The sequence below is a fragment of the Diplotaxodon limnothrissa genome, linkage group LG23, assembly GCF_057381915.1.
Source record: "Diplotaxodon limnothrissa isolate DT_005_m linkage group LG23, D_limnothrissa_male_GT1.1, whole genome shotgun sequence".
In the NCBI taxonomy this organism is placed as follows: domain Eukaryota; kingdom Metazoa; phylum Chordata; class Actinopteri; order Cichliformes; family Cichlidae; genus Diplotaxodon; species Diplotaxodon limnothrissa.
This window is the reverse complement of record NC_140617.1, coordinates 25933639-25961581: the sequence shown is the minus strand read 5'-3', so window position 1 is coordinate 25961581 and position 27943 is coordinate 25933639. Positions and strand designations below refer to the sequence as shown.

At 38.7% G+C, this 27943-nt stretch overlaps 1 protein-coding gene across 3 annotated transcripts; it reads right to left on the bottom strand.

Moving 5' to 3' along the window:
• Positions 1 to 1242: 1242 nt before the first annotated feature.
• Positions 1243 to 27121, bottom strand: bin1b (bridging integrator 1b). 3 transcript variants are annotated; one of them, XM_085347530.1, is made up of 17 exons: positions 26749 to 27121; positions 16064 to 16144; positions 15526 to 15580; positions 14823 to 14917; positions 13217 to 13312; positions 11984 to 12091; positions 10283 to 10368; positions 10120 to 10195; positions 9986 to 10041; positions 9842 to 9886; positions 7409 to 7451; positions 6762 to 6911; positions 4903 to 4923; positions 4356 to 4616; positions 4069 to 4122; positions 3838 to 3939; positions 1243 to 2561 (listed from the first exon to the last, which is right to left on the bottom strand). In XM_085347530.1, exons 1-17 carry the CDS (start codon positions 26827 to 26829, stop codon positions 2460 to 2462), a joined length of 1512 nt encoding a protein of 503 aa, XP_085203656.1. In that variant the 5' UTR covers positions 26830 to 27121; the 3' UTR covers positions 1243 to 2459. The 3 variants fall into 3 exon arrangements, with proteins under 3 accessions (XP_085203656.1, XP_085203654.1, XP_085203655.1); XM_085347528.1 differs by lacking the exons at positions 4356 to 4616; positions 4903 to 4923; XM_085347529.1 differs by lacking the exons at positions 4356 to 4616; positions 4903 to 4923; positions 6762 to 6911.
• Positions 27122 to 27943: the final 822 nt, after the last annotated feature.

Genomic DNA, 27943 nt, shown 5'->3' with positions numbered 1-27943 from the left:
TATTATCTGTATTTGTCCCTTTGCCTTGTGATATGTTTCAGGGCCTCCCATACCTTTCTGGAGTTGTTATCAGAGAGGTGATCCAATAGCTTGTTCGAGAAGTCCAGTTTTGCTGCTCTGATGCCTTTTTTAAGGTCTGCTCTTGCTCTGCTGTACATATCCTGGTCCCCAGATTTGTATGCCGAGTTGTGTGCCTTTAACAATGCCCCAACCTAACTTGTCATCCAGGGTTTACAGTTGGGGTAGACCCGGACACGCTTTTCCATGGTGACAGTGTCCATGCAGTGCGTGATGTAACCTAGCACTGCGGTTGTGTGAGTCTCTAGGTCAGGGGTCCCCAACTCCAGGCCTCGAGGGCCGGTGTCCTGCAGTTTTTAGATCTCACCCTGGGTCAACACACCTGAATCAAATGATTAGTTCATTACCAGTCCTCTGGAGAACTGCAAGACATGTTGAGGAGGTCATTTAGCCATTTGAATCAGCTGTGTTGGATCACAGACACATCTAAAAACTGCAGGACTTGAGGCCTGGAGTTGGGGACCCCTGCTCTAGGTCATCATGCTCGAAGACACTCCACTCTGCGAGGGCAAAACACTCCTGCAACTGAGCGAGAGCTTCCTCAGAAAAGGTGCTAATGGTTCTGATGATGGGCTTTGTCCTTTTCCTGAGTGGTGTGTATGCCGGGACAACGAGCAGAGAGAGGTGGTCAGACATACTCAGGTGGGGGAGGGGAAAAGATCTGTAGGCTTGAAATTTTGTTTTTATAGCTCACCTGTTTTAATTACAGCTTAAAGTTTGCATTATTAGGGGTGTGATTTTCTTCAGTTTAAGAGGTCAGAATAGTATTTGCAAAGAAACACAAAAATATTGTTTCCAGGCAAATGTGTCTGATCAAAACATATCATTTGAGATGCTTGTCTGCACTTTCCATAGACGTCTACACCTTTCTGCACTCCTTCCTGGCTGAAGAAGTGTAAATATAATTACTTCCATAATTATACACTACGTTACTAAAAATAATTTGCGAGTGAGAAAAGTGGTGGAGGAACATTTCAAATCATTGCTTTAGGAAAAGAAGGACTAAAACTTTTTGAAAACACTTAAGTACACATAAAACTGTATTATTGGAAAATTGTGCATAAGATATCAAAGTAAAAATAATTATTATTTATAAATAATTATTATTTTTGTTAGCAGCCTGTGTCTCTGGTTTCAAAAGGTTAATATGATGACACTGGGGGTTTTGCGGTTTATTTAAAATTTCCACAACAACACACAAAACACAAAGCTCCAAACCAGTGAGTGGCATCAGAGCGGTTTTAAATAAAGGGCTAATAAGCAACACACAACAGGACACACATTGTTTAATTGGCCTTTAATGACGCTGATTCCGTCCTTCAAATGCTGCATTATTAAATGTTCCTTATTTATTCCACAGTGTAAAAATATCTTTTGCACAGATTTCTGAAAGGCTCAGAGTTTTCAAACTTTAAACCTTTCAGTTTTCTGTGAACTCCATGGACACAAATTTATACTTCAAAAAAGATGAAAGAAAACGTGCTTAAGCAGCAACAAAGTGAAGTCCGGATAGCACAGACATTCAGAATCAAATTTATATGAAAAAAAAAATGTGTCATTAAGGGAAAAAAACAAAAACAGCAGAGTTTGATAGCAAGGTTCACCATTTCATTCATCATTGAAGAGAGAAAAAACCCCCAAAACAAAACCATGTGGGAATTAGAAAATGTAAGCTTCACGTCATCTCGTGTCCTCAAAATGGCCAGTAATATAAATTAAAAGCTACTGTTCCCTTTGAAAATCCTACAAGCTCAAGAAACTGAAACAGATTTTGACAAGGCAAGACAGAAACCCTGCAAATAAACCTTGTGGTGTTCTCCAGGGCTCTTTGAGGACTCCTGTGACTTTAGAATAATCACAGCCTTGTTTTCACAGAGGAGGGTCCCCGCCTGGTGTCACAGTGTTTGCTGTATTACAAACAAAATGAAAATACAAAGAAACACTTCATGCAAGGGAGTATGTTTTAAAAACATACTTTTCCAAAAACAAGAAAACATTTTGACATCCGTACAGTACATCCATGACTTATGTTAACTTACTTAAATATGAGTAACACACCACTTTGTGTTTTGTTTGGATTCACCGAAAGTAGAAGAAATCAATAAGTTAAAAATCAAAACAAAAAGAAATTTCAGGACAACATTTCGATTGAGATGTTAGCACATCGTTTACCAAACTGTCACAATAAAGGATAAAGCCTAATTCTTCATCATCTTTTAACATATATTAATTTTTTAAATACACACTTTTGCACCCAATTATGTTTTGCTAATACATTTTGGTGTGTAGGTAGATACGTAAAGACAACATGACTTCTTCTGTCTCAGATAAGATATCTGAGGAAATTGTATGAATAGCAGACTTTGCATGTGGCGTAAACCTCAAACCCTCTGGGTGAAGTTTTCGGGGAAAACGCCTTTGGCTGAAATATCTTTCTTCTGAAACCAGTGAGACTCCTTCAAGCCCATGAGCCAGCCATCATCCTACAGACACACACAGTACAATCAAAGATTTAACATTTGGTAATTACAGCCTCAGGTAAACTACATATCCATCCATTCACTTCCGCTTATCCTTTTCAGGGTCGCGGGGAGCGCTGGAGCCTATCCCAGCTGTCATAGGGCGAGAGGCGGGGTACACCCTGGACAGGTCGCCAGTCTGTCGCAAGGCTAACACACAGGGACAGACAACCATTCGCACTCACATTCATTTGCACATTCACACCTAGTGACAATTTGGATTATCCAATTAACCTATCCCCTCAAGCTGCATGTCTTTGGACGGTGGGAGGAAGCCGGAGTACCCGGAGGGAACCCACGCAGACACGGGGAGAACATGCAAACTCCACACAGAAAGACCCCGGCCTGATGTTGGAATTGAACTCAGGACCTTCTTGCTGTGCGGCAACAGTGCTAACCACCGTGCCACCGTGCTGCCAGGTAAACTACATAAATAATAATAAAAAAAAATTTTTTCTTAGATAAATGACTTGTAAAATTGTTATTATTATTAGTAAACTACATAAATAATAACAATTTTACAAGTCATTTATCTAAGAAAAAAAAGTACATCTAAAATTCAACCAATAAGTATGAACATCTCTATGAACGCAGAAGTTTGGGTAGTTTGCTGCTTTACTCATGAGCATTCAGGAGTGTGTTAACACAATGCCAAAGAGAGAAAGACATCAGCAATGATCACAGAGAAGCAACTGTTGCCGCCCACAGGACCTGGACACCTTACAGTCATCAAGTCGACCATGAACCACTAAAGTGTTCTAGAGTAAAAGATGTGGTGAGATGCTTTTAAATCCTCAAGTTTGAGTAGACGTGGCTAGTCACTTTAAATCAAACTTGAATGTTTTTTTCCAGAAAATGTTTGATAATGTGTCGCTAAGCTGAGCTTATTGATGCTATGAGCTGCAGTTCAACATGGTGGCGTTGGAGTCAATTTCACAAGATGAGGAGCTCAATAGCAGGACAAGCTGTATTTTGCCCATGTGTGCTATATAGTCATCTCAGGCACACCATCTGCTGTTCAAACCTTTTGTTTACGAGGGGCTGCTAACGAAAGAAAGATGACACATGGAGGAGGATCTAAATCAGCTTGTTTCAGACAGAGAGCAAACTGATGGGTTCCGGTATAGGATTTAAAAAAAATAAGTTATTTTGAACTGTGGATCATGCAAAGCTACTCTAGTGTAGTGCAAGAATAAAAACAAGAAGCTAAAATAAGCAGAATGAGTCCACTTAAACTGACCTGTTCATCTGGGTTGTCAAAGGCCAAAACCAACACAACGTCTCCCATCTTCAGTTCCAGCTCATCACCATCAGTAGCAGCATAGTCGTGTACCGCTTTCACCTGGAGAAAACAAAACAAACGTTTCCCATTTACATCTGATTTGCATATGAAGTCTGTAAAACTGAATCTTTTTAGAAGGTGCAGGATGTTACCTTCCTGTAATTAAGCATAAAAATTTGGTTCACTTACCTTGTAGAGGAACCCTGGAGGGAGTTCGCCATCTGAACCATTGGTCACCGCACTCTGGACCAACAATACACAGAAAAATCAAGATATATAATTCAGGAAGTCTTTGAAATGCTCCATTTGGTTAATGATAGAGAGGTTAGAAGTATGATAGAGTAAAAAGTAGATCAAAGTGGAAGAAAAGAAGATCAGGTTGATGGCTTTTTAGGGTGCTTTCCCCAGATTTGAGGGATTCTTGACTTTTCAGCATCTAGCTGAGGTCCCACCTGCCCCAATCCATCAAACTCTACCTGTGTGTATTGATCATCACCCCAGCCCCCCTGTTCCACATTGGCACCGTCGTTGTCCCAGTTGGGCTCGGTGTATGGCTGAGCCTCATAGTCTGTGTCGTCAATCCAGCCCTCCTCACCCACCGCCGTCTCTGCCTCATCCCAGCCAGGCTGACTATAACTTTGGGTGTTGCTTTGGCTGTAATCCCATCCACCTTGGGCTTCTTCTTGGTACTGGTCATCGTCATACTGCTGTTCAACCTCTGTGGCAGTCTGTTCTTGCTATAAAGGTCAAGCGTTGTGGAGCATTGTGACAGGTTTGTAAGCATAAAGGTTGGGTAGGTGGATGGATGAGGGTGGCAGAGGAGCATTTGGGTTTAAAGAGTGTAACAAGAGTCACGACCCAGGGTTGTGCAGGGTATTAAAAAGGAAGGAGGTTTTAAAGCATGAAAGGAAGAATTGAAGAGCTTATTTCAAAGTCCACAAATACAGAAAAATGTAAGAAAAAAGGTGTAGTTGTGGTTTTCTAAGAGAGCCCTTAATTAAAACATAAAGAACCCATGCTTACCCAGGAGTCCCATGATGCCTCCTTGCATGGAGCAGTGAGAATTGAGACAAGCAGTGAGACAGAAGAGTACAAAGAATCTTTTTCATAACGATTCATTCAAGTGCACAATTCATGTGATTTAGCCCCTTTTTAAAAGAATAAACTAAGCCAAACTTCAAAAACCAAACACATTGCGTAAACTGTTGATGCACTAATCAATTATTTGCTTGCATTATGAACCTTGAGAGAACCATATAAGCACCAATCACTGTTTTTGGGCTAAATCTGGTATTGCCATTCGAGGTTTTTTTCAATCGTCGCTTTTTAACCACTTTTAATCAAAGTCATCTCAAAGCCTTCTCAGCCTGTTTTTGTTTGATGGGAAAGAGCTAATAAATACTAAATCCAAAACAAAGACAGCAAAGGAGAACCAGCTGAATGCATGAAAATGTTTACAGAACAGCAAAGACATTTCCAGGATATCCGTCTATTGTCAAAAATCAATGAACATCACCAGTCAGTCGATCTGCATGCAAAGCGAAGCTGGAAGAACTTAGACATGCAGTGAAGAGGTTAGATCTTTCCAAATAAAGCCCAAACACACACCAAGAGACTGCAGTTACATGCAGTCAGAATTTTATTTATTTATATTTTTTACTTCTAAGCTTTTCAGATTTAGCTGTAAGTGGGAATTACAACAGCTGCACTTCTGAACGGTACCCTACATTTTTCTTTTTGCACCATTAATTAATGTATTTGTTTTTACATAAACTTTTTGAGTCTTTTGCCTTAGATAGTGTTGGGGTGGAAAGTGGAGGCAAAGGGCCTCAGGTTGAGCTTGGGTTTAACTTAAACACAATCCCTTTACCTGGGCAAAGCACACCCACCTGGGGAGCTGGACAGGTAACGGCCTGAAATACATCCACATCCCAGTCCAGCAGGTTCACCCCTGACCAGGGCTCACACTGCTTCACACACACACACACACACACACACACACACACACACACACACACACACACACACACACATATATACACACACCAAATCCATGTTAGGAAGGTGTAAAAGTGGAGACTGTTTACATTTGCTAGCGTCTGATAATTTAAGTGATGCTGATGTTCTTTTAAACCAGCGACTCCTCAAGTCTATGCTGCTGCTGCACCCTAGAGGATCTTAAAGTTACTGCAGGTGGGCCATGAGGGGTACTTTATAATGAATGCATTTGTAATTTCAAACTTTAAAATTATGAATACTGATGAATTACAAAGACTGAACTTTTTTCCTTTTTCATGTACCTCCGATGTGCCCGTCTGTCAGGGTCACTCTAAAGTTAAACCTTATTCCCTATTTCACTTTACTTCCTGTTTTATTTTGAAGGTTAGATTCTGGTGTTTTTATGTCAGTCTTTATCAGGCCATTGTTGTATATGCTTTGTTTTCTTCTACTGATTCTCTGTGTTTGTAGATTTAAACTTTTCCTTCCTTCTTTGTGCAGCGCTCTGTGTTGTTTTTTTTATTAGATTAGTAAATAAGGTGCCATTTTGACATTGTCATTTTCAGTCTGCATTTGTCTTTCTGCAGGGATACACTTTATTACCAAAGATAACACTAACATTAAGACTAAATTAACAGTGATTTTGAATCAGGTTTGGGATTACAGCGTTCCTCAGGGCTTTACCCCAGGCCTTTTTTTCCTCACTCAGATACTGTAAAACTCGAGTTTCCTGTTAATAATGGAAACACATATCAGTGTGTTTTACTCAGTAGTGACTTTATCTTCCTATCTTCCCGGACCTAGTCTAACAAGGTATTTCTGTCAAAGTCATACAGGATCTTTTTATAAGTACCCAGAACATAGACATTTGCAGTCAGCCTGACCTGCAGCGTCGTGGTCGTGGAGTCTGTGTTAGTGTCGTGCACTGAGGGCTCATCCTCAAATGGGCTGACATTTTGCTGTTGCTGGTTCGGAGATGGCGTCATTCTTGGTGGAGGCCGACTGGGAGGTGGGCCAGGAGGCGGAGCAGACCTCTGTACATCCAGGAGGCGTTAAATCGAAATCACACAGCACCGCACACATGCAAAAGCAGTGAGGGAGACACAGGCATGGTAGTAAACAGAAGTAATGTATGTATGTGTGTGTGTGTGTGTGTGTGTGTGTGTGTGTGTGTGTGTGTGTGTGTGTGTGTGTGTGTGTGTAATATGATGTTGCTTTAGAGGTTAGGGAATTCATTTTTTCACAAATTTGTTTGTTAATCATCATAAAAATGAAATACTAACTAACAACTGACAATCTAATTAAAGTGCAAACACATTCAAACATTCATAGAGACAATTATCATTTTAATCACATTTTAAGTTGATTTTAAAGAGACGTTTACAGCAAAACTTCCTCTAATGATTTGTTACATTTAAAAAAAAAAAAAAGGATTCATCTTATTTTTTGACATTTTAAGATTTTATGAAACCTTTTAACATTCAGTTTAGGGTGTTTGGGGATTATTTAGTTGTTTATTTTTTCATTTTACCTTTGGTGCTGAGCTGGCCGACTCATTGTGGTTGGCTCCCTCACTGAGAGAAGACAGAAAGAGACAGAGAAAGAGAGAGAAAAATGAAGGGGAGAGGAAAAACAAGGGAGGACCTGAACAGGAAATTACTCTGCACAAATAATAAAACATTAAAACCATTTAAACCATACATGCAGTTCTGAGGTATGTCCACAAGAAGGCAGCAATGAACTTTAAACGAACCTCTGTATCACGATTTCAAAAGCGTGCACATGACATCACAGACTTTGGTTATCGGGTATCAAACAACACAAATAGGAAGTATTTAATGTGATTTAAAAGGTCACAGCTTGTTCATTATTACTAACAGTTTGGCTGAATTTCTAATGTGTACTTGCAATTAGAGCAGGGCGATATGGCCAAAAATATTTATCACGATATATATTTGAAAATTTGCGATAACGATATAATTGATGCGAGACAAAATACAACTCCACAACATTACTAGCGCAAAAAGACAACCTACCATTTATTTTCACTTAAACAAGAAGCTGGTTTTTATGTACATTAAAGCTTTATAAAAATGTAACAGTGCAAATGCAAATTCCTTGCTGAAAGTTTAACCAAAAGGCATTTCCAGTAGAAATGGGCTGACATATCCTGAGCATAACCATGTATAATATCCACTGAAGTTAAAAAGAGGTGCTTTGTAACATTAAACTGCAGTGTGCAGTACGTATTTTTCGGACCATAAGGTGCACGGGATTATAAGGCACATTAAGCGAAACAAAGCAGTCAGATAAATCAAACTTTATTAAACTCATTCTTCTTGCTTCCTCCACTTCTGTACCATTGATTCATTAATGTTGAATTCTCTGGCAGCTGCTCTATTCCCATGTTGTTGCAGTATATTAATGACTAACCTTGTATTGTGGATGGATTATCTCAGTTGTTCTCCTGACTGAAGTTTGGTCCGTTTAATAATAATAATAATAATAATAATGGATTTATATAGCGCTTTTCAAGGCACTATTCATTCACTCTCGCATTCACACACTGGTGGAGGCAAGCTACGGTTGTAGCCACAGCTGCCCTGGGGCAGACTGACAGAAGCGAGGTTGCCATATCGCGCCATCGGCCCCTCTGGCCAACACCAGTACACCAAGGACACAACGACCAGGAGAGAGAGCCCGGGGATCGAACCGGCGACCTTCCGGTTATGGATACGCTTCCCAACCCCCTGAGCCACGATCGCCCCGTTTACAGCATCCTGCCATGTGACTGAATTTGTCTCTAACTATCAGGAACCTTAACGTTAACTTTTATAAGTGGAAAAGTGTTAGTGTTCGTCCTCCAGCTTCACTGTTTATGTTATGCTAACATAGCTGTGTCGCTAGCGATCACGTAGCACATCATTATATACCAGCTAGCCCAACTTCAGTAACCCTACAAACGTCACTGCTGTTTAGTTTCCTGTCTTCATTTATGTTGGAAGTGATAGCAGAGTTGTACTTTTGAATTTTTTCAGAAATCTCTCAGTCAGAACATGCAATATCATGCTTAGGTAACTAGCGAAACTAGCGAGCTAACTTCCGCTAGCTTCCTGCTAACTTCTAACTCCGTTTAATGTAATACATTTTGTTTTCATGGATGCCTGGGAGTTAAACTTCATAGTTACACCTGGTAAAGCAGCAATGCTGATCGTTTTATTAAAGATGAAAGAATTTAGACAGTTTTTAACTCTCAGTGATGCTGCAGTGTTGTTTGACCTGAAGCATACGGAGTTTAGGACCCAGATTACTCCCAGATTTAAGAGCATCTTAGTCCGACAAATACGACAATAACGACGGCCGCTTGCATGTTCTGCAAAAAAAATGTGCTTTGTCGTGTATCTGACGGACAAACACCAAACCAGTTCCACATCACTGAAGTTGCACCATTTTTACAAACCAATTCTGGTTCATTTGTTTCACTCAACAATCGGCCGTGTGCGTATGAAAACAAAGGCACTGCGCATGCGCGTTTTACTCATATTCTATCGCGATATTTCATTTTCCTATCGTTGCCTAACATTATACCGGTATTACCGTGAACGGTATAATATGGCCCAGCCCTACTTGCAATGTAGAGATGGAGGAATGCCCACATACAGGTTCCAATCTAGGCTGGTGGAAGCACCTGATAACTCCTGCACAGCTTAGATGAATGCTTTTGTACTATATAGATACTATATGTTATTATTCTATATTTTAGCACCTCTGAGTCAGTGACCATGATAATCAACCAGAAAAGCAGGAGGATGTTGTGCCCATCTTTTATATACAGTCTGTAGCCAAAATCAAGCACATGCATCACTTCAATCTTCAGACATGAAGCAGGTGGTTGCATGAAAAACACTCATGCTCATCAGCTTGTTTCCCACCAGGTGACGCCTTAAAGAGCAACAGATTTTACCTCTTTGCACAGTCTTCTGTCTTTGACGCTGCAGTAGCACCTTTTCTGCAGCAGGGGGCATCGTGATGGACATTACTCTCCTTTCCTTTGCATGTTGTTGATTTTTTTTTAAATTATTATTATAACTTTATATTATAAGCTTACTTGATTTGCCTCTGCTCCTCCAGTTTGGTCATGATGTCATTCAGGTTTTCACTGAGCTGTGGAGACGCACAGAGGGCGTGTAGATTACAAACTGATCAGCGTTCACTTCAATTTGATCAGTTAGTTTGACTCACTTTGCTCATTTCTTTGTGGAACTTCTCCTGATGACCTGCCAGGCTCTGGAATGTGTTAACATAGACGCCAACACGCCTACAAACACGCACACACGCACATTTTTAAAAATTTGATCTAAGGTGTCAAAAAAGATTTAGATGAAGAAGATCGACAGTTTTTGACCTGTCCCAGAGTGCCGGAAGCTCGTCCTGTAACTCCACATTCAGCTCCTCAAAAATTTTCTGAGCTCGGCCCAAATCCTCCTCCGCCTACACACACACACACACACACACACACACACACACACACACACACACACTTAATAATGGCAAATTTCAATGTCTTTAACACATCTCTAAATAAATAGAGTTTTCCATAAGCACACAAGCATGCAGGCAAGTACAGGGTTTCATACAGGAGCTACTGCGAGGGTGTAGATGACACAAGCAGAATGCAAACACTGCTGACTGGGAATCAAATTAAAATGAAGGCCTGCAGACATGATCAGCAGAGTCATTTTAATGAGTAACCACAGATCAATGTAGCTTCCAGGTCTGAAAAGTGAAACCACCACGGAAGAGTCTTAAACCTGTTTTTGTTCTAGAACGGAGGGGGACGGGGGGGACGGGGCCTTTATGACCTCACTAAGTCACTTTCCTGGTGAGTCTGAGGTCTCAGTCGCTAGTCTCAGGTCATACTGCATAAAACACCAAATTAATTGTAAATTATGGTCACTATTAGAGTCAGAAAGAAGAGACACCCAGGATATGCCTGTTGGCTAAAGAATTGCTATTTGAACTGATAAGAGCACACCAATGCACTGTGTGCCCATCTAAATCAAGCTGTATATAAATGTTGGCCAATCAGAAGCATAAAAACAATAACACAACACACAGACTGATGTATAAAAAGAAGATAAACACATACACTTTTGAAAAAATCCTTGTTTTACACAATGATGATGCAGGGTAAAACATTTAAAGAAGTGGCATTTCTCAAAAGACCTATGTGGATAGGACCTGAGGTCTCAATCTTTTACGCCATCTACAATACTGTGCTAAGAGGACGAGAAATGCAGCAACAGTAACAAGTTCTGCGACTTTGTTTACTTTTCTCAGAGGCCTCTGCTTTTCTTGTACTCCGGCAGTATCCGACAGATCTGGCAGCATCGATCTGATGCTGGGAGAATCCCAGCTGACTCACTGGCTGACGACTTGTCTGTCACAAGTTGCTGTGAAATAACTCCACGCTTCACAATGCTGATCATGTCAAAGGACCTGGGTTACAGTTTTCAAGGTGAGGAGGGGGTTGTCAGTGATGAACCAGAGTTTCACCTGGTTGTAGGAGAGGTTAGTCTGAGCCACCTGGTGAGCTGATATCAAACCCTGAGCCCAGCTGGGAGCCGCCATCTCCAACAGGGCTGCTGGCTAATCACACACACCATGCAAGAGAGAGAGAGAGGGAGGGAGGAGAAGAAAGCAAACCAGAATTCAAGACAAATGCAAACATGTTAATTAGGATTTAGTTAGCGAGAGGTTCCACGAGTTTAACAAACGCTATTTAGTTAAACAGTCATTTTGATCCTTTGACTCGAGGTGGTGTAAAGACCAGTGTTTTTTCAACCCTCTGTGAAGGCTGTGCTCCTGCAGTATGATGAGGAACTTTTGCTGATTAGCACATCAGTAAAATATGATTAGGTCAAATGAAATTTTATGTTTTGTTTTACCAGCTGAAATACAAGATTTCTTTTTTGCCTTCACACATTGATGATGCCATTACATATAACATAAAAAAGTCAGTCCACCTTCAGCCAAAGACTCTGAACTGTTCCATTAAACATGCTCAAACACACACAAACGTGCACACACTCTCAGTGACGGTTACCTTGGCGATCTTGGCCTCATCCTTCTTTTTGCCTTTCTGCAAGGAGGTGAAGTGATGGCGGGCGCTGTCAAAGTCCACCAACTTCCTGTCGCGCTTTGCTATACGAGCCTGCAGGAGAACACAGCTTTAAATATGTTTAAAGGGTGTAATGTCATACAATACTGTGCAAAAGTATCAACTCAGCCCTTATTTTATTTATATTTTGTGAGGAAATAGAGACATGTTTATTGAAACATGCAAACATACATGTAAATACAGCATATAGGGCAAAAACAGAGTTTGTACAATTCTATGTCAACATTTGTTCTGCTCTCTGTCAGCATGATCCCACACTGCTTCAATAATGTTGAGGTCCGTGCTCTGTCGAGGCCAATCCATGACTGATAGTGCTCCACTGTGTGTTTTTATTTCCAGATATGATTTTACTACTACTATATCACTATCATGCTGAAAATGAAGCTGTTGCCAATCAAATGCTTTCAGATGGTTTTGCATGGTGGATTAAAATCTGATGGTACATTTCTGAGTTCTTAATTCATCAATTTTAACAAGATCTCCAACACCACAGACTGAAATGCAGCTCAAACCATGACAGAGCCTCCACCGTGTTTTACAGATGGCTGTAGACACGCACTGTTGTACCTCTCTGCTGATCTTCTCCAAACATACTGACAATGCTTTGGATTAATCACTCCATCAGATCGGTTTCCACTGATTTTCAGTCCAGTCCAGCTCTTGTGTAATTTTCATACCTCAGCCTTTTCTCCCTGTTTGCCTTCATTAAAAATGGCTTCTTGACAGCCAGCCTTCCACTGAGACCATTTCTGATGAGGCTTCAGTGAACAGTGAACTTACGGACAGGACAGAGACAGTTTTTAGATCTGAGACTTGTTCTTTTGTCCTCGACTTGTCCAGTTTCCTCAATTTTTTTAAGGACACACTGCACACCATGCAACATCAAGTAGTGTTTACATGTGTAAGAGATGTCTTTAATATAGGAGCAAATTATCAGTTTTTTAAAGTTTCAAGAAAAGCGGATTTTCAAATTAAATCCCAGTGCGTCTACATACTCAACAGATTTTTATTATCCACTTGCAAGTTTAGTGGGTGTTTGATTACATCTTTCAAACACTGCGTTTTATTCAAACACAGTATGACAAACACCGTTTATTTAGAAAAGCCAACATGAGCAGTTGTTTTTGTCCTGTGGTTAATTTTCAGAAACATGCTCACCTTGATGTCAGGAAACTGAGAGAGGTACATGTCCATGTCCTGCAGAGATTTGTCCGTGATGCTCTGGTGGTAATCCAACCACATTGTGTCTGTATCCTGAAACACATAACACAATTACATAAACATCTACCTTTCTTTTTCTTTTTTTTTACTCACTCATACATCCTCCACGGCACTTATTCTTCTATTTTTTCTGACATTTTAATTTGTAGATGATTCAGGGGGACCTACTTATTTTCTTTTATAGTGGTATAATAGTAACTGTAACTGTGGCCTTTTTTAAATTAATATTAAGACAAAGACCAAAATGCCATTGGTAGAGGGCTGCAAACATGCTCATTTCTGCTGTGAAGGTGCACATTTTAACATGCTCTGGGGACTGACTCACTTTGGAGCCAGTCTCTAGTGGCTATCGGAAGTACTGCCGCTCCAAAGGTTGGCACTTAATTTGGTGTCCCCTGTGTCTATTTATTGCATGAAAAGACCATTTTTTAACCTGTAAACAAGTGTAAAATTGATCTGATTTCCAGAGGTTAACAACCTGTGAACTGCCTTGCATTTGCATTTATGTAGGTCACTGCTCATTTACTTTGAAAGGCTCACCTGGACCCATGAGCTTCCAGCTTTCTCGGCTTGTAAAACTAAAGTAAACTGGAAATCCATATCAACTCCCAGCTTTTCCTGACTGTTTCCTGTACTTCCTTGAAATCCTGTTCATTGAACAGCTACAGTTTAGAGTGCTGCTCACAGTTTTTACACAGTGTTTAGTTGTTGTTGTTTTGCCTGTTAAAATGGTTATTGGCCGTTGTTTTTCAGTCGTTCTGATGATTTGCATACTTTTAAATATCTGCTACCGACCAGAATAAAGTGATCCTAAATGCTTTTAAGACAGCTATTCTAGGTTGTTTCTGGATATGTCGCTACAGTAAAGTCTGTTAAAGAGTCTACACTAAAACCAAACTAAAAGCCCCTACTTCACCAGCGTGTCCCACAATGATCACCAGAATTAGTTTTAAGCTTTTACTTTCCATCGGTCATATGTTTAAAAATTCAAGAATGCTCACCAGTCTGAGCTTTTTGGTAGAATTAAAGACATTTTCTCTCTGTTTTGATTCTTAAAACAATCTGTCCTGATGAGATCTGTGGGACACACTCAAAGTTTTCTATATTTTACCTCCAGGTTAATGTCCATCTCCTTCTCTATCAACTCCTTCAGGGTGGAAGGAGAGAGCCATGCAGTTAAGAAAAAGAAATTAAGTATGTTAGCGGGAAGAAAAAGAAGAAAAAGAAATCGAAGAAAGAGTCACACAAGAGAAATACAGTAATGTATGAAGGACCACAGCCACCTTTTAAAAATTATTGAACACATAAATAAGTAAATAAATAGATAAACAGGAACACAAGTGTTTTATATTTCTTTTTCATATTTGGTGGAATAGCATCTTTATTGTTTATTTGTGTTATTTTGGTGGTTATGGCCCTCCATAGACTGAAGTTTTTATGATATTTTTGTTATAATCAAACAGCTATATCATTTAGCTAATGAACGGATGCTGTTACAGAGAAGAGAGCAGTTCGGGTGAGATGTTTTTATTTCCTGTCTCACCTCAGCCAGCGCGTCCATCTCCTCTTTGCCAAACCAGTCCGGTTCGTACATGTCCGCCAGACAGTCCTGCAACCTCCGCGACGCGTCATGCATGGCTGAAACACAAACAGAAAAAACACACATAATTACACACAAGATGACCAGAGAAAAATAATTTACGCTCTTGATTGTAATTTTACATTTTGTTTCGTTTCTCATAGTATTGCTTGTCTCTTGTTGTTTTGCAGTGTTCTCGTGTTGAGTCTGTTTTTTGTGTCTTTATTATCACTTTGATCCATATTTTTTGGTCACTTAACATCTCTTTGTAGTAGAAACATGCACAACTAGTCCACTAGTCAATTAAATACCGTCTCCTTGTGGCTGAGTTCTGTTGTTCCTACACACTTCCGGTTTGCAGTAACCGCACTCACAGTTGATTGTGGAGTATCTACAAACTGAGTTGTTGTAATGGTGACATGCTGTTGCAGCCAGGCTCAAATTCAGTGAGCTCTTTAGAACGACCCATTCTTTCACAAATGTTTGTAAAGACAGACTATATGAAAGCTTCAAGAAACCATAATAAATGTGTCTGTGTGCAGCATGTTTTGGTTACAATTGACTTAAAAAGTGATATGAACCGACTGGAGAATTCAGCATCAAACAAACTAGCTGCTTCGCTATGATACATGTTAAAGCACAGCTTGTAGCCTTTTTGCCAACTTACTTTTCACTGCTGCCAGGTATGCTTTCAGGTCCTTCTGCAGTTTGGTGCCTTCTCCCTGAAACAGGAAGCACAGTGAGCAACAACAACAACGTTTAAAACAAAAATTGAATGGAAATAAAAATGAAAACTACAATTAGTAAAAGCAATTATAAAATTCAAGCAAAAAAAAAAAAAACCCCACTGAAACAAAGTACAATGCGTTCCTTTAATGTTACTTTATTGTGAAGGGTAAATCACACAGGAAGTCACTGTTGAGGTGCTAGGGATGCTAAAAAGCATATGACCTTTGGTTTAACTTTAGTTTAATATGTTATGTTTCTTCTATGCTGCCTAGCACTAATATTAACTGGAAAATTACAAGAGTTGCAACAACTATTATTAATCTAATTAAAATACTACTAAGCAGATTTATTTATAAATGCTAATTAGAGGATAAACTAAAATAAAGCACTATGATAAAATATGTTACAACATTAACAAGTGCAGTTTATGGGCATCAGCAGCATCAGAGGTGCGGAAGTTAAAAATGTCTCCAAACCATCTGCTTGTTGAAGTTGGCCACCATCTCCTCAAAGACAACATCTCGGGTCTCATCTGCTTTGCCAAGCTTCTGCAAGACCTGCAGAGAACACAAGAGGACACGGTGATTGATCTAGTCACACATTTTATTTCTGTGGCTATTTTAGATCTATAAGTGGAGGTATGTAGCGGTCTATTTTCAGGCCACTGTCATAGCCAGTTGACGTCTGTGGTTAACACCAGCTGTGTGTGTCAGCTTCAGCGAGGACATCTGAGTTAAAACTTGTTTTTAAATTTCAGCTTGAACTCAGAATTAGGATTAGGGTATTTAGTCCTGAAGGACTAAAACAGGTTTACACAGCAAATCCATGGAGCCCAAGGACTTAAGGGGACCTGTGTGCCAGTGAATCTCTTTAAATTTCAAGTTGGAAAGCAGTTTACTAAATAGTAGGTTCAACATACCATATACCCATAAATTCATTCAGTTGCAGCCTTTGTGGTGTTTAATGGTAAAGAATACAACAGTTTTCAAATATAGGCTCAATGTGCAAATTTGACAGAAAGTCCACAAGTACAAATGAATGATTTTACCTTTGTTACTGATGCTCATCAGGGAAACACAAAGACATTAGATGCTATTGAAAAAACACTTTAGACCCTCACAGTTAATTGTAAAGAGATCCAAAATATTCTCCAGGTAATATTACACCTGGGACTTGATTGCACAGTACGCAGTGATATCATGCTCATTACAACCTGCTCCAAGAAGATTAGGTATGCACACCATTAGTTACCATGGCAATGTACCCAGGTAAGAATTGGGTAGTACAGGATTCCCTAATGCACCCTCTGGAAGTTACACACCAAAAAAAACCCCAAAATACACATAAACACGTATAAAATGAGCACAAAACAACCTGGAAGAGATGCAAATGCATCACAGTACGATACAAAAACATGCAAAACTATACATTTATCATAAATAGAAAGAGGCAAAAACACCCACAAACAAACATGAAGAAAAGTTAAGCCAAATAGTTCCTGTTTAGATGAAATGCAAAATAACCCAAAAAAGAAGATATGAATTTTTTTCATGGACACAAAACATGACCACATTTGAAACTGAAAAAAACAAACAGAAAATAACCAAGAAAACTAAAGTACAAACTAAATAACTGTAAAGAAAAAAATGTTTAGTAGCCAGAATAAAAATGAAAAATGACCAAAAAGGACAGAGAAAATTTTAAAGACAGGTGCAAAAGCAGAAGCAGAGACACAAAGGGACCACATGTAAGAATTACGGACATTACTGTTTGGTCGATTATTTATTTGTTGTAACTTTGCTTCATGGCCTGTTTAGATGGTGCCACATTTGTAAGGAAGATGCATTTGAGGTTGACCAGTAGACTTGAGTATGTGTGTTTGTGCTCATGAAAAACCTGCCAAATGTTTGCTGCCAAAGCCAAACAGCATGCCAGAATACGAAAAACACCCAAAGCAAGACAAGAGGTGCAAAAATGAAGCAAAAGATAATAACCAGAAAGAAAAGAAAAATGTCCAGAAAAATTCACAAAGGATGCAAAACAACAAAAAGAGATGCACATCAAAATACTAAACAAGCGCAAAGTGAAGAAAACTTTTTACAAAACAACTAAAAATATGAAAAAATAGACACAGATTCAAAAACTACAGCAAACAGAAACTAAATGACAGGAAAGAGACACATAATAACCCAAGAGAGATTCAAGCTGAGCACAGACAGAGAAATAAATGGACTAAAAATAAACTGCAAATGACACAAACCAATGAAAAAAAACAAAAAAAACAACTAAATGTAAATGCAAAGCAGTGAAAAAAAAACCCAGACAAAAGAAACAAAAAGCTGAAATTGAACACAGATGGAAGCAAACTGATGGCAACAAAACAGTGAGAACAGATTCATGTTCCAGTCCTTCTATAAGTCATGAACCAGCTGTATCACAATACATCTGAGTGCTGTGTGTGAGACATCTTTAGAAGAGAATTCACTTCATCTATGGCATCTTTTAAAATTAGGGCAGAGTCAGCAGGTGTGAGGTCAAAGGTCAAAGCCTCTGTGTCCTGTGACCCGACAGTTTTTTGAAATGACAATGTTTTTCAATTTTCTTTCTATATGATGTTTGCTACTTTTTAGTTATGTATTGTTTTATGTTTCATATAAATATATTTTTAGTTTTATTTTCTAATGATTTTAATAAAATTAAAATGTTTTTTTAATTAATTTTAATATTAATAATAATTGAATTTCTGGATTTTTGTATGTTTTGGGTTGTTTGATCTTTTCTAAACAGTTTCTACTATTGTTCAGTTATATTTTCTAGATAGTTTTTAAAGGTTTCCCTTACTTTCTGAATTTGTTTCTACAAGTGCTTTCATTTTATAATTTCTTATTTTGTTCAAAAGGTAATTTAAACAATTTATTTACTGAATTTCTTAGTAATGATAAGTATAAGTGACATCTTTTGGCTTCAGTTTTTTTGTTCTGTTGTTAGTTGAAGGTCAGCAGCTAATCTGATCAGATGACTGACTGCAAGCACATGGACGAGCATCCACAACACCTACACCTCTGCCACCTGCCGCCCTAATCCTCTGACGGATACACAAACCAACATCAACACTCAGAGGGGACTTCCCCACTAGTCTGTTTATAACTCTCCAAGAATATAATCATCACACATCAGGAAAAACTTGTTCTTCATCTAAAACATGCACGCTGAAGAAAAGCGTAAAAGTCATGGTCCATTCAGGTCAGTAGAGAAAAAAATCATGAATCAAACCCGAGTTTTGCTCTGTAATGGTTCGTGACTGTGCTGGTTTATCTATCTTTGCGAGGACCTGTGCAAATCTCCAACTACATCAGGACACTTTGGTCAGTCCTCATAGTGGGACAAACCTCCAAAGACCTGTTTCAGGACACAGTCTTAGGTTTCGGCTCATAATCACGGCAGCATAACGTCCTCGCAAAGACAGATGTACAAATGTGTGTCATTACTGTCCACTGCATATTGGTGTCGAGTTTCAACCTCCCCAAAATACACCCGGAGCACACACAGAGGGAGTTTGAGGGGTATTAAGAGTGACGAAGAGGAGGTCCAGGGGCAGCTAAATATAGATTCACCCTCCCATGAGCCCCACCCATAGCAGCAAGGCATGCTGGGAGTCGTGGGAGGGAGGACAAGTGTTCAAGCCAAGCAGGGCAACTTTGAGGTTTGGTAAGTTTGGAATCAAATTACTAATTTTAGAGAGCTAAAATTAGTGGACTTATTATTAGGCATTAATTTGTAAGATAAACTAATTTTGTTTAGTCATTTTTATCTAGATAAATGACTTTAACATTTAAATACTTCATTTAAAAATCTCACATTCTGGTTTTATTTTTGTTTTTTGTAACATTTTAGCAAAAGAAAAACACATTTTAAAACATTTAGTGTCTCTAAATTTTTAGTATATTTTGAATTTCGTCTTTTAATTACTGTGATTTATTTATTGTTGATACCATTTTCATTATTCCTTAAAATTCAATAGAAGGAAGGAAACTATAAATAAATATGAAAACACTCTTAAAATAATTTTTGTATTATTTCCCCATTATTTCTTATAACAACTCTAAATTTCATATTTTAAAAATATGAAAATAAAAATCAGAGTATGTTTGTCTTTCTTCAGTCCGATGTAAACATTTTAAATTTACTCTTTAGACCGGAGGGTGAACTGATTAGAATTTCATGGCCAAAAGCCAAAGATGAAGACGACCATGATGAAGGCCAAAAGGTAAGGGCTGATTTGCTGATAAGAAGCACAAATGTAGAAAAGAATGAAAAATTATATTTTAGATCCTAAAGTTCTGGACATGACTACTTGATAGAGGTGCACATGAAGTAATTATTCTAGTTCTTCTTGTTATTATTATTATGAATAACCACATTATTAGGTTATCATTAGGTAACAGTTCTATTAACATTGCATTTTTTAAGCAGTTTCATGGAAATTAAAATGCTTTTCCTCATCCTTATCGCCAATTGTGTAATCACAGTATTTTGCTGTATCTTTTCCTTTTGACTAAATTGGTTGTCAGTCTGCTTCCCAACTCCAAATGCAATTTAGAGTCAAATCTTTTGTTTTTTCAAGTCCAGAGCCTCAAAACCTGAAAACAGCATTTTCAATCATAGCCCAGATCCTGCAATAAGGCTTTTGAAACCTGAGCCTCAAGCATTCACAAGAAAATGGTGACTCAGGTCTTTAAAGTAACCACGTACAAGCAGACAGTTCAGAAAACCAACAAACTTTCAAATCACAGAGTGAGTAGCTGATGTTTTAAATTGAATAAATGCTAGAATAACTGTGATGAATAAAAGTGATGAATAAATCTTTTCTTCGGCTTAAATAGAGTTGGTATGGTTATGGTACCACTATGGAAAAAAACTGAACCAATGATCAGTATTTAGCCTGTTTTTTAAACTAAAGTAGCGCTGAACTTTGTAGTTCAGGCAGTTTGACAAAATTACTTAAAGGTGGGAATAACTATCCATGTAGAGCAGTTTAGGAAGAAATTTGGGATAAAGTTTTCATTCGGTGAGGAGAAGGGAGCTCAGGTGGGGGCGTCGACAAAACATTAGGGCACTGGTTGGTGTCACAGGTTGCGTTCTCTTTGACTCCAAGTGCCACAACAGGTCTCCAGCTGTTTTCTAAAGAGCACCACCTCCACTGCCACTACGCTCACAGATTCATCTGTGGAGAATTTTCCCAGCATGCTATGCATCACAGCTGACTGGATGATATTATATCACTATGACAGTCATGGCGGCACCCAGGAAAGTCTCCGGATTGTTGGGCCAGCTGGTCCGAATCAAATTATTACTGTGCACCCGGCCGGTACCCGAGTCGAACCCAAAGTGCAGCAGTAGAGTGTGTGTGTGTGTCTTTAAATTTGAGCTTTTAAGCAGTATTTTCTCAGAATTTTCAGTTAGTCCCTCAAAAGTTTGAGATAAAAGTGCAAAATCTTGATTCATCAATGGCAAAAAGTGCCTGTGTTTTGCTTTTTTAGCTTTAAATCTTCCATAGCTTTGTCTGCAGCAGAAAGGACAACTTAAGGGGTCATTTCTGTAAAGCTCTGCACCATTTTCACATGGTTAATGGCTTGATTAACTGTAGTAAGCTTTAATCGTATCTAGCATGCTCATAATGCTAATGCAACAGGTGGTATTCTGTCGGTGTATACATTTGAGGTTTATGTATTTCTATAGTACATCAAAAAAAACATTTTTTAAACATAAACATTTAAGTAAAATGCATTTGAAATATATTAAATCAAGGTTTTATTTATTTGTTTTAAATAATGAATAATTAAAGAGAATATGCTTGTTATAAACTGAATATATACCAAATTCCATTAAGTTGTGCATATGTAACAATATTAGATGTAAAATTTACACGTACAAAGTAACCGATTTGGACATTCATATTTTTTGAGTGTATAAGAATCACTCAGTTTTACAAGCGTCTCTTCTTCCTTTGCTTCAGGTAAAGTTTCAATCTGCAGGATTTTGGTCTGCATATTTAAAAACAGTCTGATCTCTCTGCTGTGGATGGGAGGACAGACACTGGAGTTTAACAACGTAAAGCGAGCGTGGAGGGCAGCGTGCCAGCAGACAGACAGCTGAAGCCAGCCCCTCCCTCCTCCCCACCTCCCCTCCGCCTCGGCTGCCAGCCTTCAGCGGGAAGATGATACTCTGACCTTCCTCTTTACTCACCGCACCACAGCTCAAAGACTGAAAGCTCAGGGACAGAAAAAGCTGCGGTCTTTCTGATTTCTTCTGCTGCATGAATGCCAAGATGAATTTCCAGAAAACAAACTACGTATTTCCTGTGTTTTAAAATGCAATCCACTATGTTTTCCTCTTGGACACTGAAATCAGCCAAAGACTTTTTGGTAATATTTCTGGTACCTGGTGTACCAGAAATATTATTAAGAAAGTTGATTGGACTTTCATATGTGCTGGTATTTTAGTTTTTTAGAAAATAAAATCATAAAAAATAGTTATTAAACCATTTTAAACAATTTAACAAATACTCTTGATTTGATTAATTTGACTTTGAGGTATAATTCATTGTCTGCTTGCTTCATTTATTGGTGTTTGAGCTGAATGTTGGATCTGGATATAATAAAATTTCAGTCGCTGATCAGGTGTATTCACAGACTACAGCTTTAGAAATTAAAGCCACTTTATCAATCAAATCAAGTTTGCTGCAGCTGGATAAAAAACCCCTGTGCTGATATTTTAACTTGATTACTCTTTGCCCGATTGATGACTTTAACACAAGTGAAGCCTGATAGGTGAAAGCTCTCTTGAACATGCCGGACTTTATCTCTCTCTCTCATTTTAAAGAGTACCCTCCACCTAAATAAGCTCTCCCATTCAGACACGGGGAACATAGGACATGGATGCCACTTCATTCAGCAGCGAGCGACAGTGGCAGCGGCTGCTATTTAAAGTCCATTCAAGAGAAATGATCAATCAGGCTCTGGTGGCTCAAACAGCAGAAGGGCAGCACCATTTAAATTATGCATCCATATAGCCAGTGTTGCTATGAAAAAGTACAAAAAACATATTTGCTCCATTTTTAATATAATGACATGTAATTTCATTTTAAACTTTCTTGTTATATGAGACAAACTTTTTCCCAACATAAGAAGTTATTTTGTTATTCTATTCGTGTTCCCCTGTGGAGGACTCCTACTGACTCCAGCTGCTTGATGTTGGCGTCTACTAGACAAAATAACAACAGATTTAATTACACATTTATGTTCCCCTCAGGTTAAACTGGTTTATGTTTTGGATCCCATGATCTTCAGGTGCACTTTATGCACACTCTAGCAAAGCTAAACACATTTCCTTGAGCCTCAAATAGTCATATTTCATCCAAATTTTCAGCTGCTCCTTTATTTCCCGAGGAGTCAGGACAGCTAATCTTGGGTGGCATCCCAAAGCAGAACAGAACATGCGAGCTATAGGTCCGTGTCATTAAACCACTGCAGAAGAAGAAAGATCAGGACCTATTCTGATCATTTCCAGCTCTTTATCCTTTTTACCTGGGCTTTGCATGAGTCCCGGTTTGAAATAATCCTTATTCATCTTATTCCATACTCCCTCAGTGCATCCTCTGTCTGAAACAAGTCATTTGAGCTCCTCCCTCTTTAAGAAAGTTTTCTTCTGACTTGTTACTCCTCACAAACAGAAGGTTCAAACAGCAAGTGGGTGGGGCTTCTGTGGTTTAGATGACCATGGTATGTGCTCTCTGTTACATCACACGGATCCATAAGCAGAAAATAACTGTGTGAAATGTAGAAATTAGGGTAGTCTGTCATCTGAGCTTTTGGTTTTCAGAGCTACTTATGCATAGACTGATCTCATTATCTGAAACTTTGAGCATGATTAATATAAACATCCACCACTGCAACAGGAGAACATGACAGAACATAAACAAATGAAGATTAGGCTCTTTCCAGATATGAGTTTTATTTGTATGCCAATTTACCCACTTTCACTTAGCACAATATTTACTTATGAAACATTATAAGCTTTTTTTTCTATACTTCCACAGCTTTTAAAATCTTTACCTGATGAAAACAATTTATTGCAGTTCTTGCTACCAAGTGTGGTGCGACAAGTTATCAGGTATTGGGGACAATTACTTTTGCACACTGGGGCAGGTAGGTTTGGAAAATATTTTTCCCTTATGAAGTCAACATTTAAAAACTGCATTTTGTAATTGCTCTGGTTATCTTTGTCTGATATTAAAATGTTTTGGATGATCTGAAACATTAAAGTGTCACAAATATGCAAACAAAAATGCAGAAAACTGAAAGCTACGGTCTTTCTGGAGAACTCCTGTTGCTTTTCCAGGACTATACATTATATTTTTCTCACCACTGGCACATAACACTCAGCAGAAGATTAAGCAAAGTCAAACCTGACAATAAAAATGTGTGATCTGTGTTGCTCAACTGAATAAATTGTTGTTGGCCTGTGTCCTTATTCTTTATGCTAAGCTAACACAGTTCCCTACTACCAACACTGAACAACTTCTTCACCCAATTTCTGGTCCTGATTTTCAAGAACAATTTGTTGTGTTTATATTTTGAGGAAATTTTAACTTTTAGGACTCAAAAACTAAAATGGCTTCAAAAGGTTTGTGGTGGCTAGATTTAAAAGTGACCGTGGCTGCACGCTTGTGTCATTTTGGGGAGGCAATCTTGAAGACTCAGCAGCTGAGATTTGCAGTATATGTGAAATCTCTACGACTGACTGACTGACAGTACTCCTGGTGTGGCCCTGAGGTGATTAGAGGTTAAGACCTCAGCAGGCTTAAGTAAGAAGAGTGATTAGTGCAGACAATAATAACTCAGAGCTGAACACAGACTGTTGATCAGGTTTCATTTGGTCACTTTTACAACTATTTTCTCTCCTCTTTTCTTTCTGTTTTTAATGAAAGACTTTAAAGCCTTTTAAAGTGGCACCTAGATTGCTCCCCAAAAACCAATTACAAGCACGGTGACAAAAAATTATCACAATGAAATACTGTTAACCTCCTTAAAAGACAGATTTGACATATTTTAGAAATACTTTACAACTTTCTTTATTTAAAATATTTTAATATTATTAAATGTTAGGACATGTCACATTCCATAAATTCCGAGCTGAGGGGTTTATATGTGACAAACCCCTCAATCTATTTTAAGGAATTTTAAAGGATTTTAATCATAAAGGGGCATTTCTAAATGTAAAATTGACCTTTAACTTGTTTAAAACCTAATGAAAACACGCTTATATAAAACAATCTATTAGTTCCCCCAAAATAAGGAATTTATCCCAATGGCTCAGATTTTACCCCATAAAACACTTTCAATTGTGCCTTAAGTATATTTAAAGCACTCTGATATATTACAGTCTGGTAGCTGGCATGTATAAATAATTTCTTTGATTTAAAATACTTCATACTTCAACTTTCTTCTGTGCCTTAAACCCCTTTATCTAAAATACTTAAATATGAAGCAGTCTATTGGATCCACATTGTTTTTATCTCAAAATGCTATATTGTCTTTAATTAAGTAACTGGTGGCTTCCAAACTATTGACAGTTTACCCCTTAAGCCCATTTAAACTATAGTTTAAACCATTGAAAGTACTTTTGAGATACTGCAGTTTGATAATTGTTATTTAAATACCACAACCACCTCATTTTTACCTTAATTTCAAATGTCTTTAAGACTATCACTGAACTGTATTCTAACTGTGCCATAAATCGACCCATGACTGATAAATAAGGGATTAACTTGCTAATATTTGGAAAACCCCTCAATCTACTGTGAGGAATTTAAATGGGTTTTAACCACGAGAATCACCTCTGGGGTTTATTTTAAACTCTTTTTAAATTCTACAGTACAGTGGATCCAATTTGATATGTTACAGACTCTTAATATAACTCTGCTGTTTGTCATTAATAGCAAACAGTTGAGTGATAAATATAGTAAGTAAATGATTAGCCGATTGACATTTATTGTAATGGGTGTTAACCACAAAGAGCACCCTTGTATATGATCTTGGACCCTTTTTAAACCCATTCATTGGCTACACTGGACTTTCACATTAGTTAAAGATCTTAGAGCACTACAAATCACAGATGGCTTCCATGATATATGACATTTTTACCCCTTAAAACCACCTTAAACTCTACATAGCTTGCCAGTGTTTGATAATAACACCAGCATTCAAACTTCTCATCCATATATGGTAATTCTGGCCTCCTAAAAACACCATGGAAACAGCTTAAATGCTAACTTTCAGGGTTCAAAAGGCTCCAAACAATTGGGTGATGTCAAAGTGGTTGCATCCATCTTTTATCTACAGTTTATAGTTTCCACCTAATTAAGAGTTAAAAGCCTTTTAAGAGATCTTTCATGCTACTGGAGATTTTACCTCATATACTGTAAAAACTATTTAAAGTGCTTTTTTAGTAATTCAGGAAACAGGGCAAAAGTAAAGATTCAACCTGGAGGAGCAAAGGAACAAAGAGCAGTCTGGTTCCACCTGGAAATACATTTTGTTCCATTGAGTGGTAAAATAATGTTACTGTGCCACATTCAAGCCTAGAAACTTATTGTTTTGCTTTTATAATCCGGAAAAGAGCATTTAAAATGATGCACCAAAACAAAAAAGGGGGATTTGGACCATTTGTCCTTCTGTAACTTGTGGCTAAGTTGCCCTGACATGACAACAAAAGTTTGAGGGGGAGCAATCAAATTTCAAATCATACTTCAGGGGGAGGGCCATCCCAGGCCCTACTTTTAACTCAAGGTTTTCATTTATTAATACTGTGGAATTTAAGATGCTATTAAAAAGGTTTTAAATCTCTGAATATTTTATGAAATACAGTTACATGCGGTTTGGATGTTTGGTGAATATATTACGACGCTGCAGTCGATTTAATGGGACAGGCTGATCCAAACTGAAACTTTCCTTAGAGAAAACCTTTTTTGTAGTCCGTTAACTCTCCCTCGTTTGAAGGTACAAAGTTATGGGATCCAGTTTCACGCCAGGACACTGTGTCCCGCTGCCATGCGAGCCTCCTATGCTGATCGGCTGAATGAAAAGTTGACCATTCTTACCTTCTCCTGCGCTCTGGTAAGCCTCTTCTGGACGTTGATGGCCAGTTTCCCGGCGGTGACCCCTTTCCCTATCTCGGCCATGTCGCGCGTGGCGTGGAGGACTCCCCTTTGGTGTCAGGACCAGCGAAGAAGGAGTGCGGCTTAAGTTGTGCCTCTTCTGGATGCCGACGGTGCGTAAAACCCCTCCGGAGGGACACTTGGCTCGCTGTGCGTAACTCTAATCCTGCTGACAGCTTCTTAAAGGTGCAATGCGTAATTTAATCCTATTTGCGTTTAGTAAAACCAAAACAGAAAAACTTAACAGAGTTTGGTGAACAAGGAGGAACAGATTCAGAAATCGTCCTGCTCTCGATTCTAACTGGTAATTGACAGACACACTTGGGCTCGATATGGAGAGATATTAAGTTTCCCCTCAGTCATCCTCTTAAAGGCGCAGCAGGCTGATATTATTAGCCGACAACTGTTGCATACGCGCAACAGTTGTGTTGCCGTCTTTACGCACGGCCCTATTTATGCGCACGAAGCGGGTTTTATGTCAGATGCGAGCGCTAAATCAACCCCGATGCCCCCTCGGAAGGCCGCACATTCATCAGCGGCAGAAATACACCGACAGACACGAGAGCTGACAAAACTCACCTGCTTCTTTTGTGAGCAGCCAGCAGGTGTCAGTAAAGGCACGTCCAGGTAAAACCTCCGCACCTGAAGACAGGTGTCTTGAGGATGTGTTGTGCATCTAATTTAGTCTCTCGGAGTGTTTTTTGTCCTCTTTTTTTCTGGGTAATTGTAAGTTTTGGCAGTGTTATTATAATGACCTTAAATAAAAATATGAGTTTATGACATCTTTTGAAGAAAGGGGGCACGAATTGTGTCTGAACATAAAATATGTGTAAATATCTCCACCTGAGACGTTTCATGAAGCATATTTTTATTACTAGACCAGCACAGATCAGGATGGCAAAGGGCATCATATCAGAGTTTGAAAACCTGTTTACACCCTGGTAATCCAAGAGCTCAGAGTACAGGATAAACGCACATGAAGATTGGAAAACTGAGACCTCAGCATCCATCCATCCATTTTCTTCTGGAGCTTATCCCAGTTGTCAGAAGGCGAGAGGTGGTGTACACTCTGGAAAGGTCACCAATCCATCACAGGGCTACCACAGTCTATAATTTTATCATTTAGAAACACCAGTTA

Bases quoted from the DNA above. Each gene is read 5' to 3' on its own strand.
- bin1b (XM_085347530.1), bottom strand. From the start codon at position 26,829: ATGGCCGAGATAGGGAAAGGGGTCACCGCCGGGAAACTGGCCATCAAC. The intron at 16,145-26,748 runs GTAAGAATGGTC...TGTTCTCTGCAG, and splicing joins TTACCAGAGCGCAGGAGAAG to GTCTTGCAGAAGCTTGGCAA. The intron at 3,940-4,068 runs GTAAGTGAACCA...TGTTTTCTCCAG, and splicing joins CTCCAGGGTTCCTCTACAAG to GTGAAAGCGGTACACGACTA.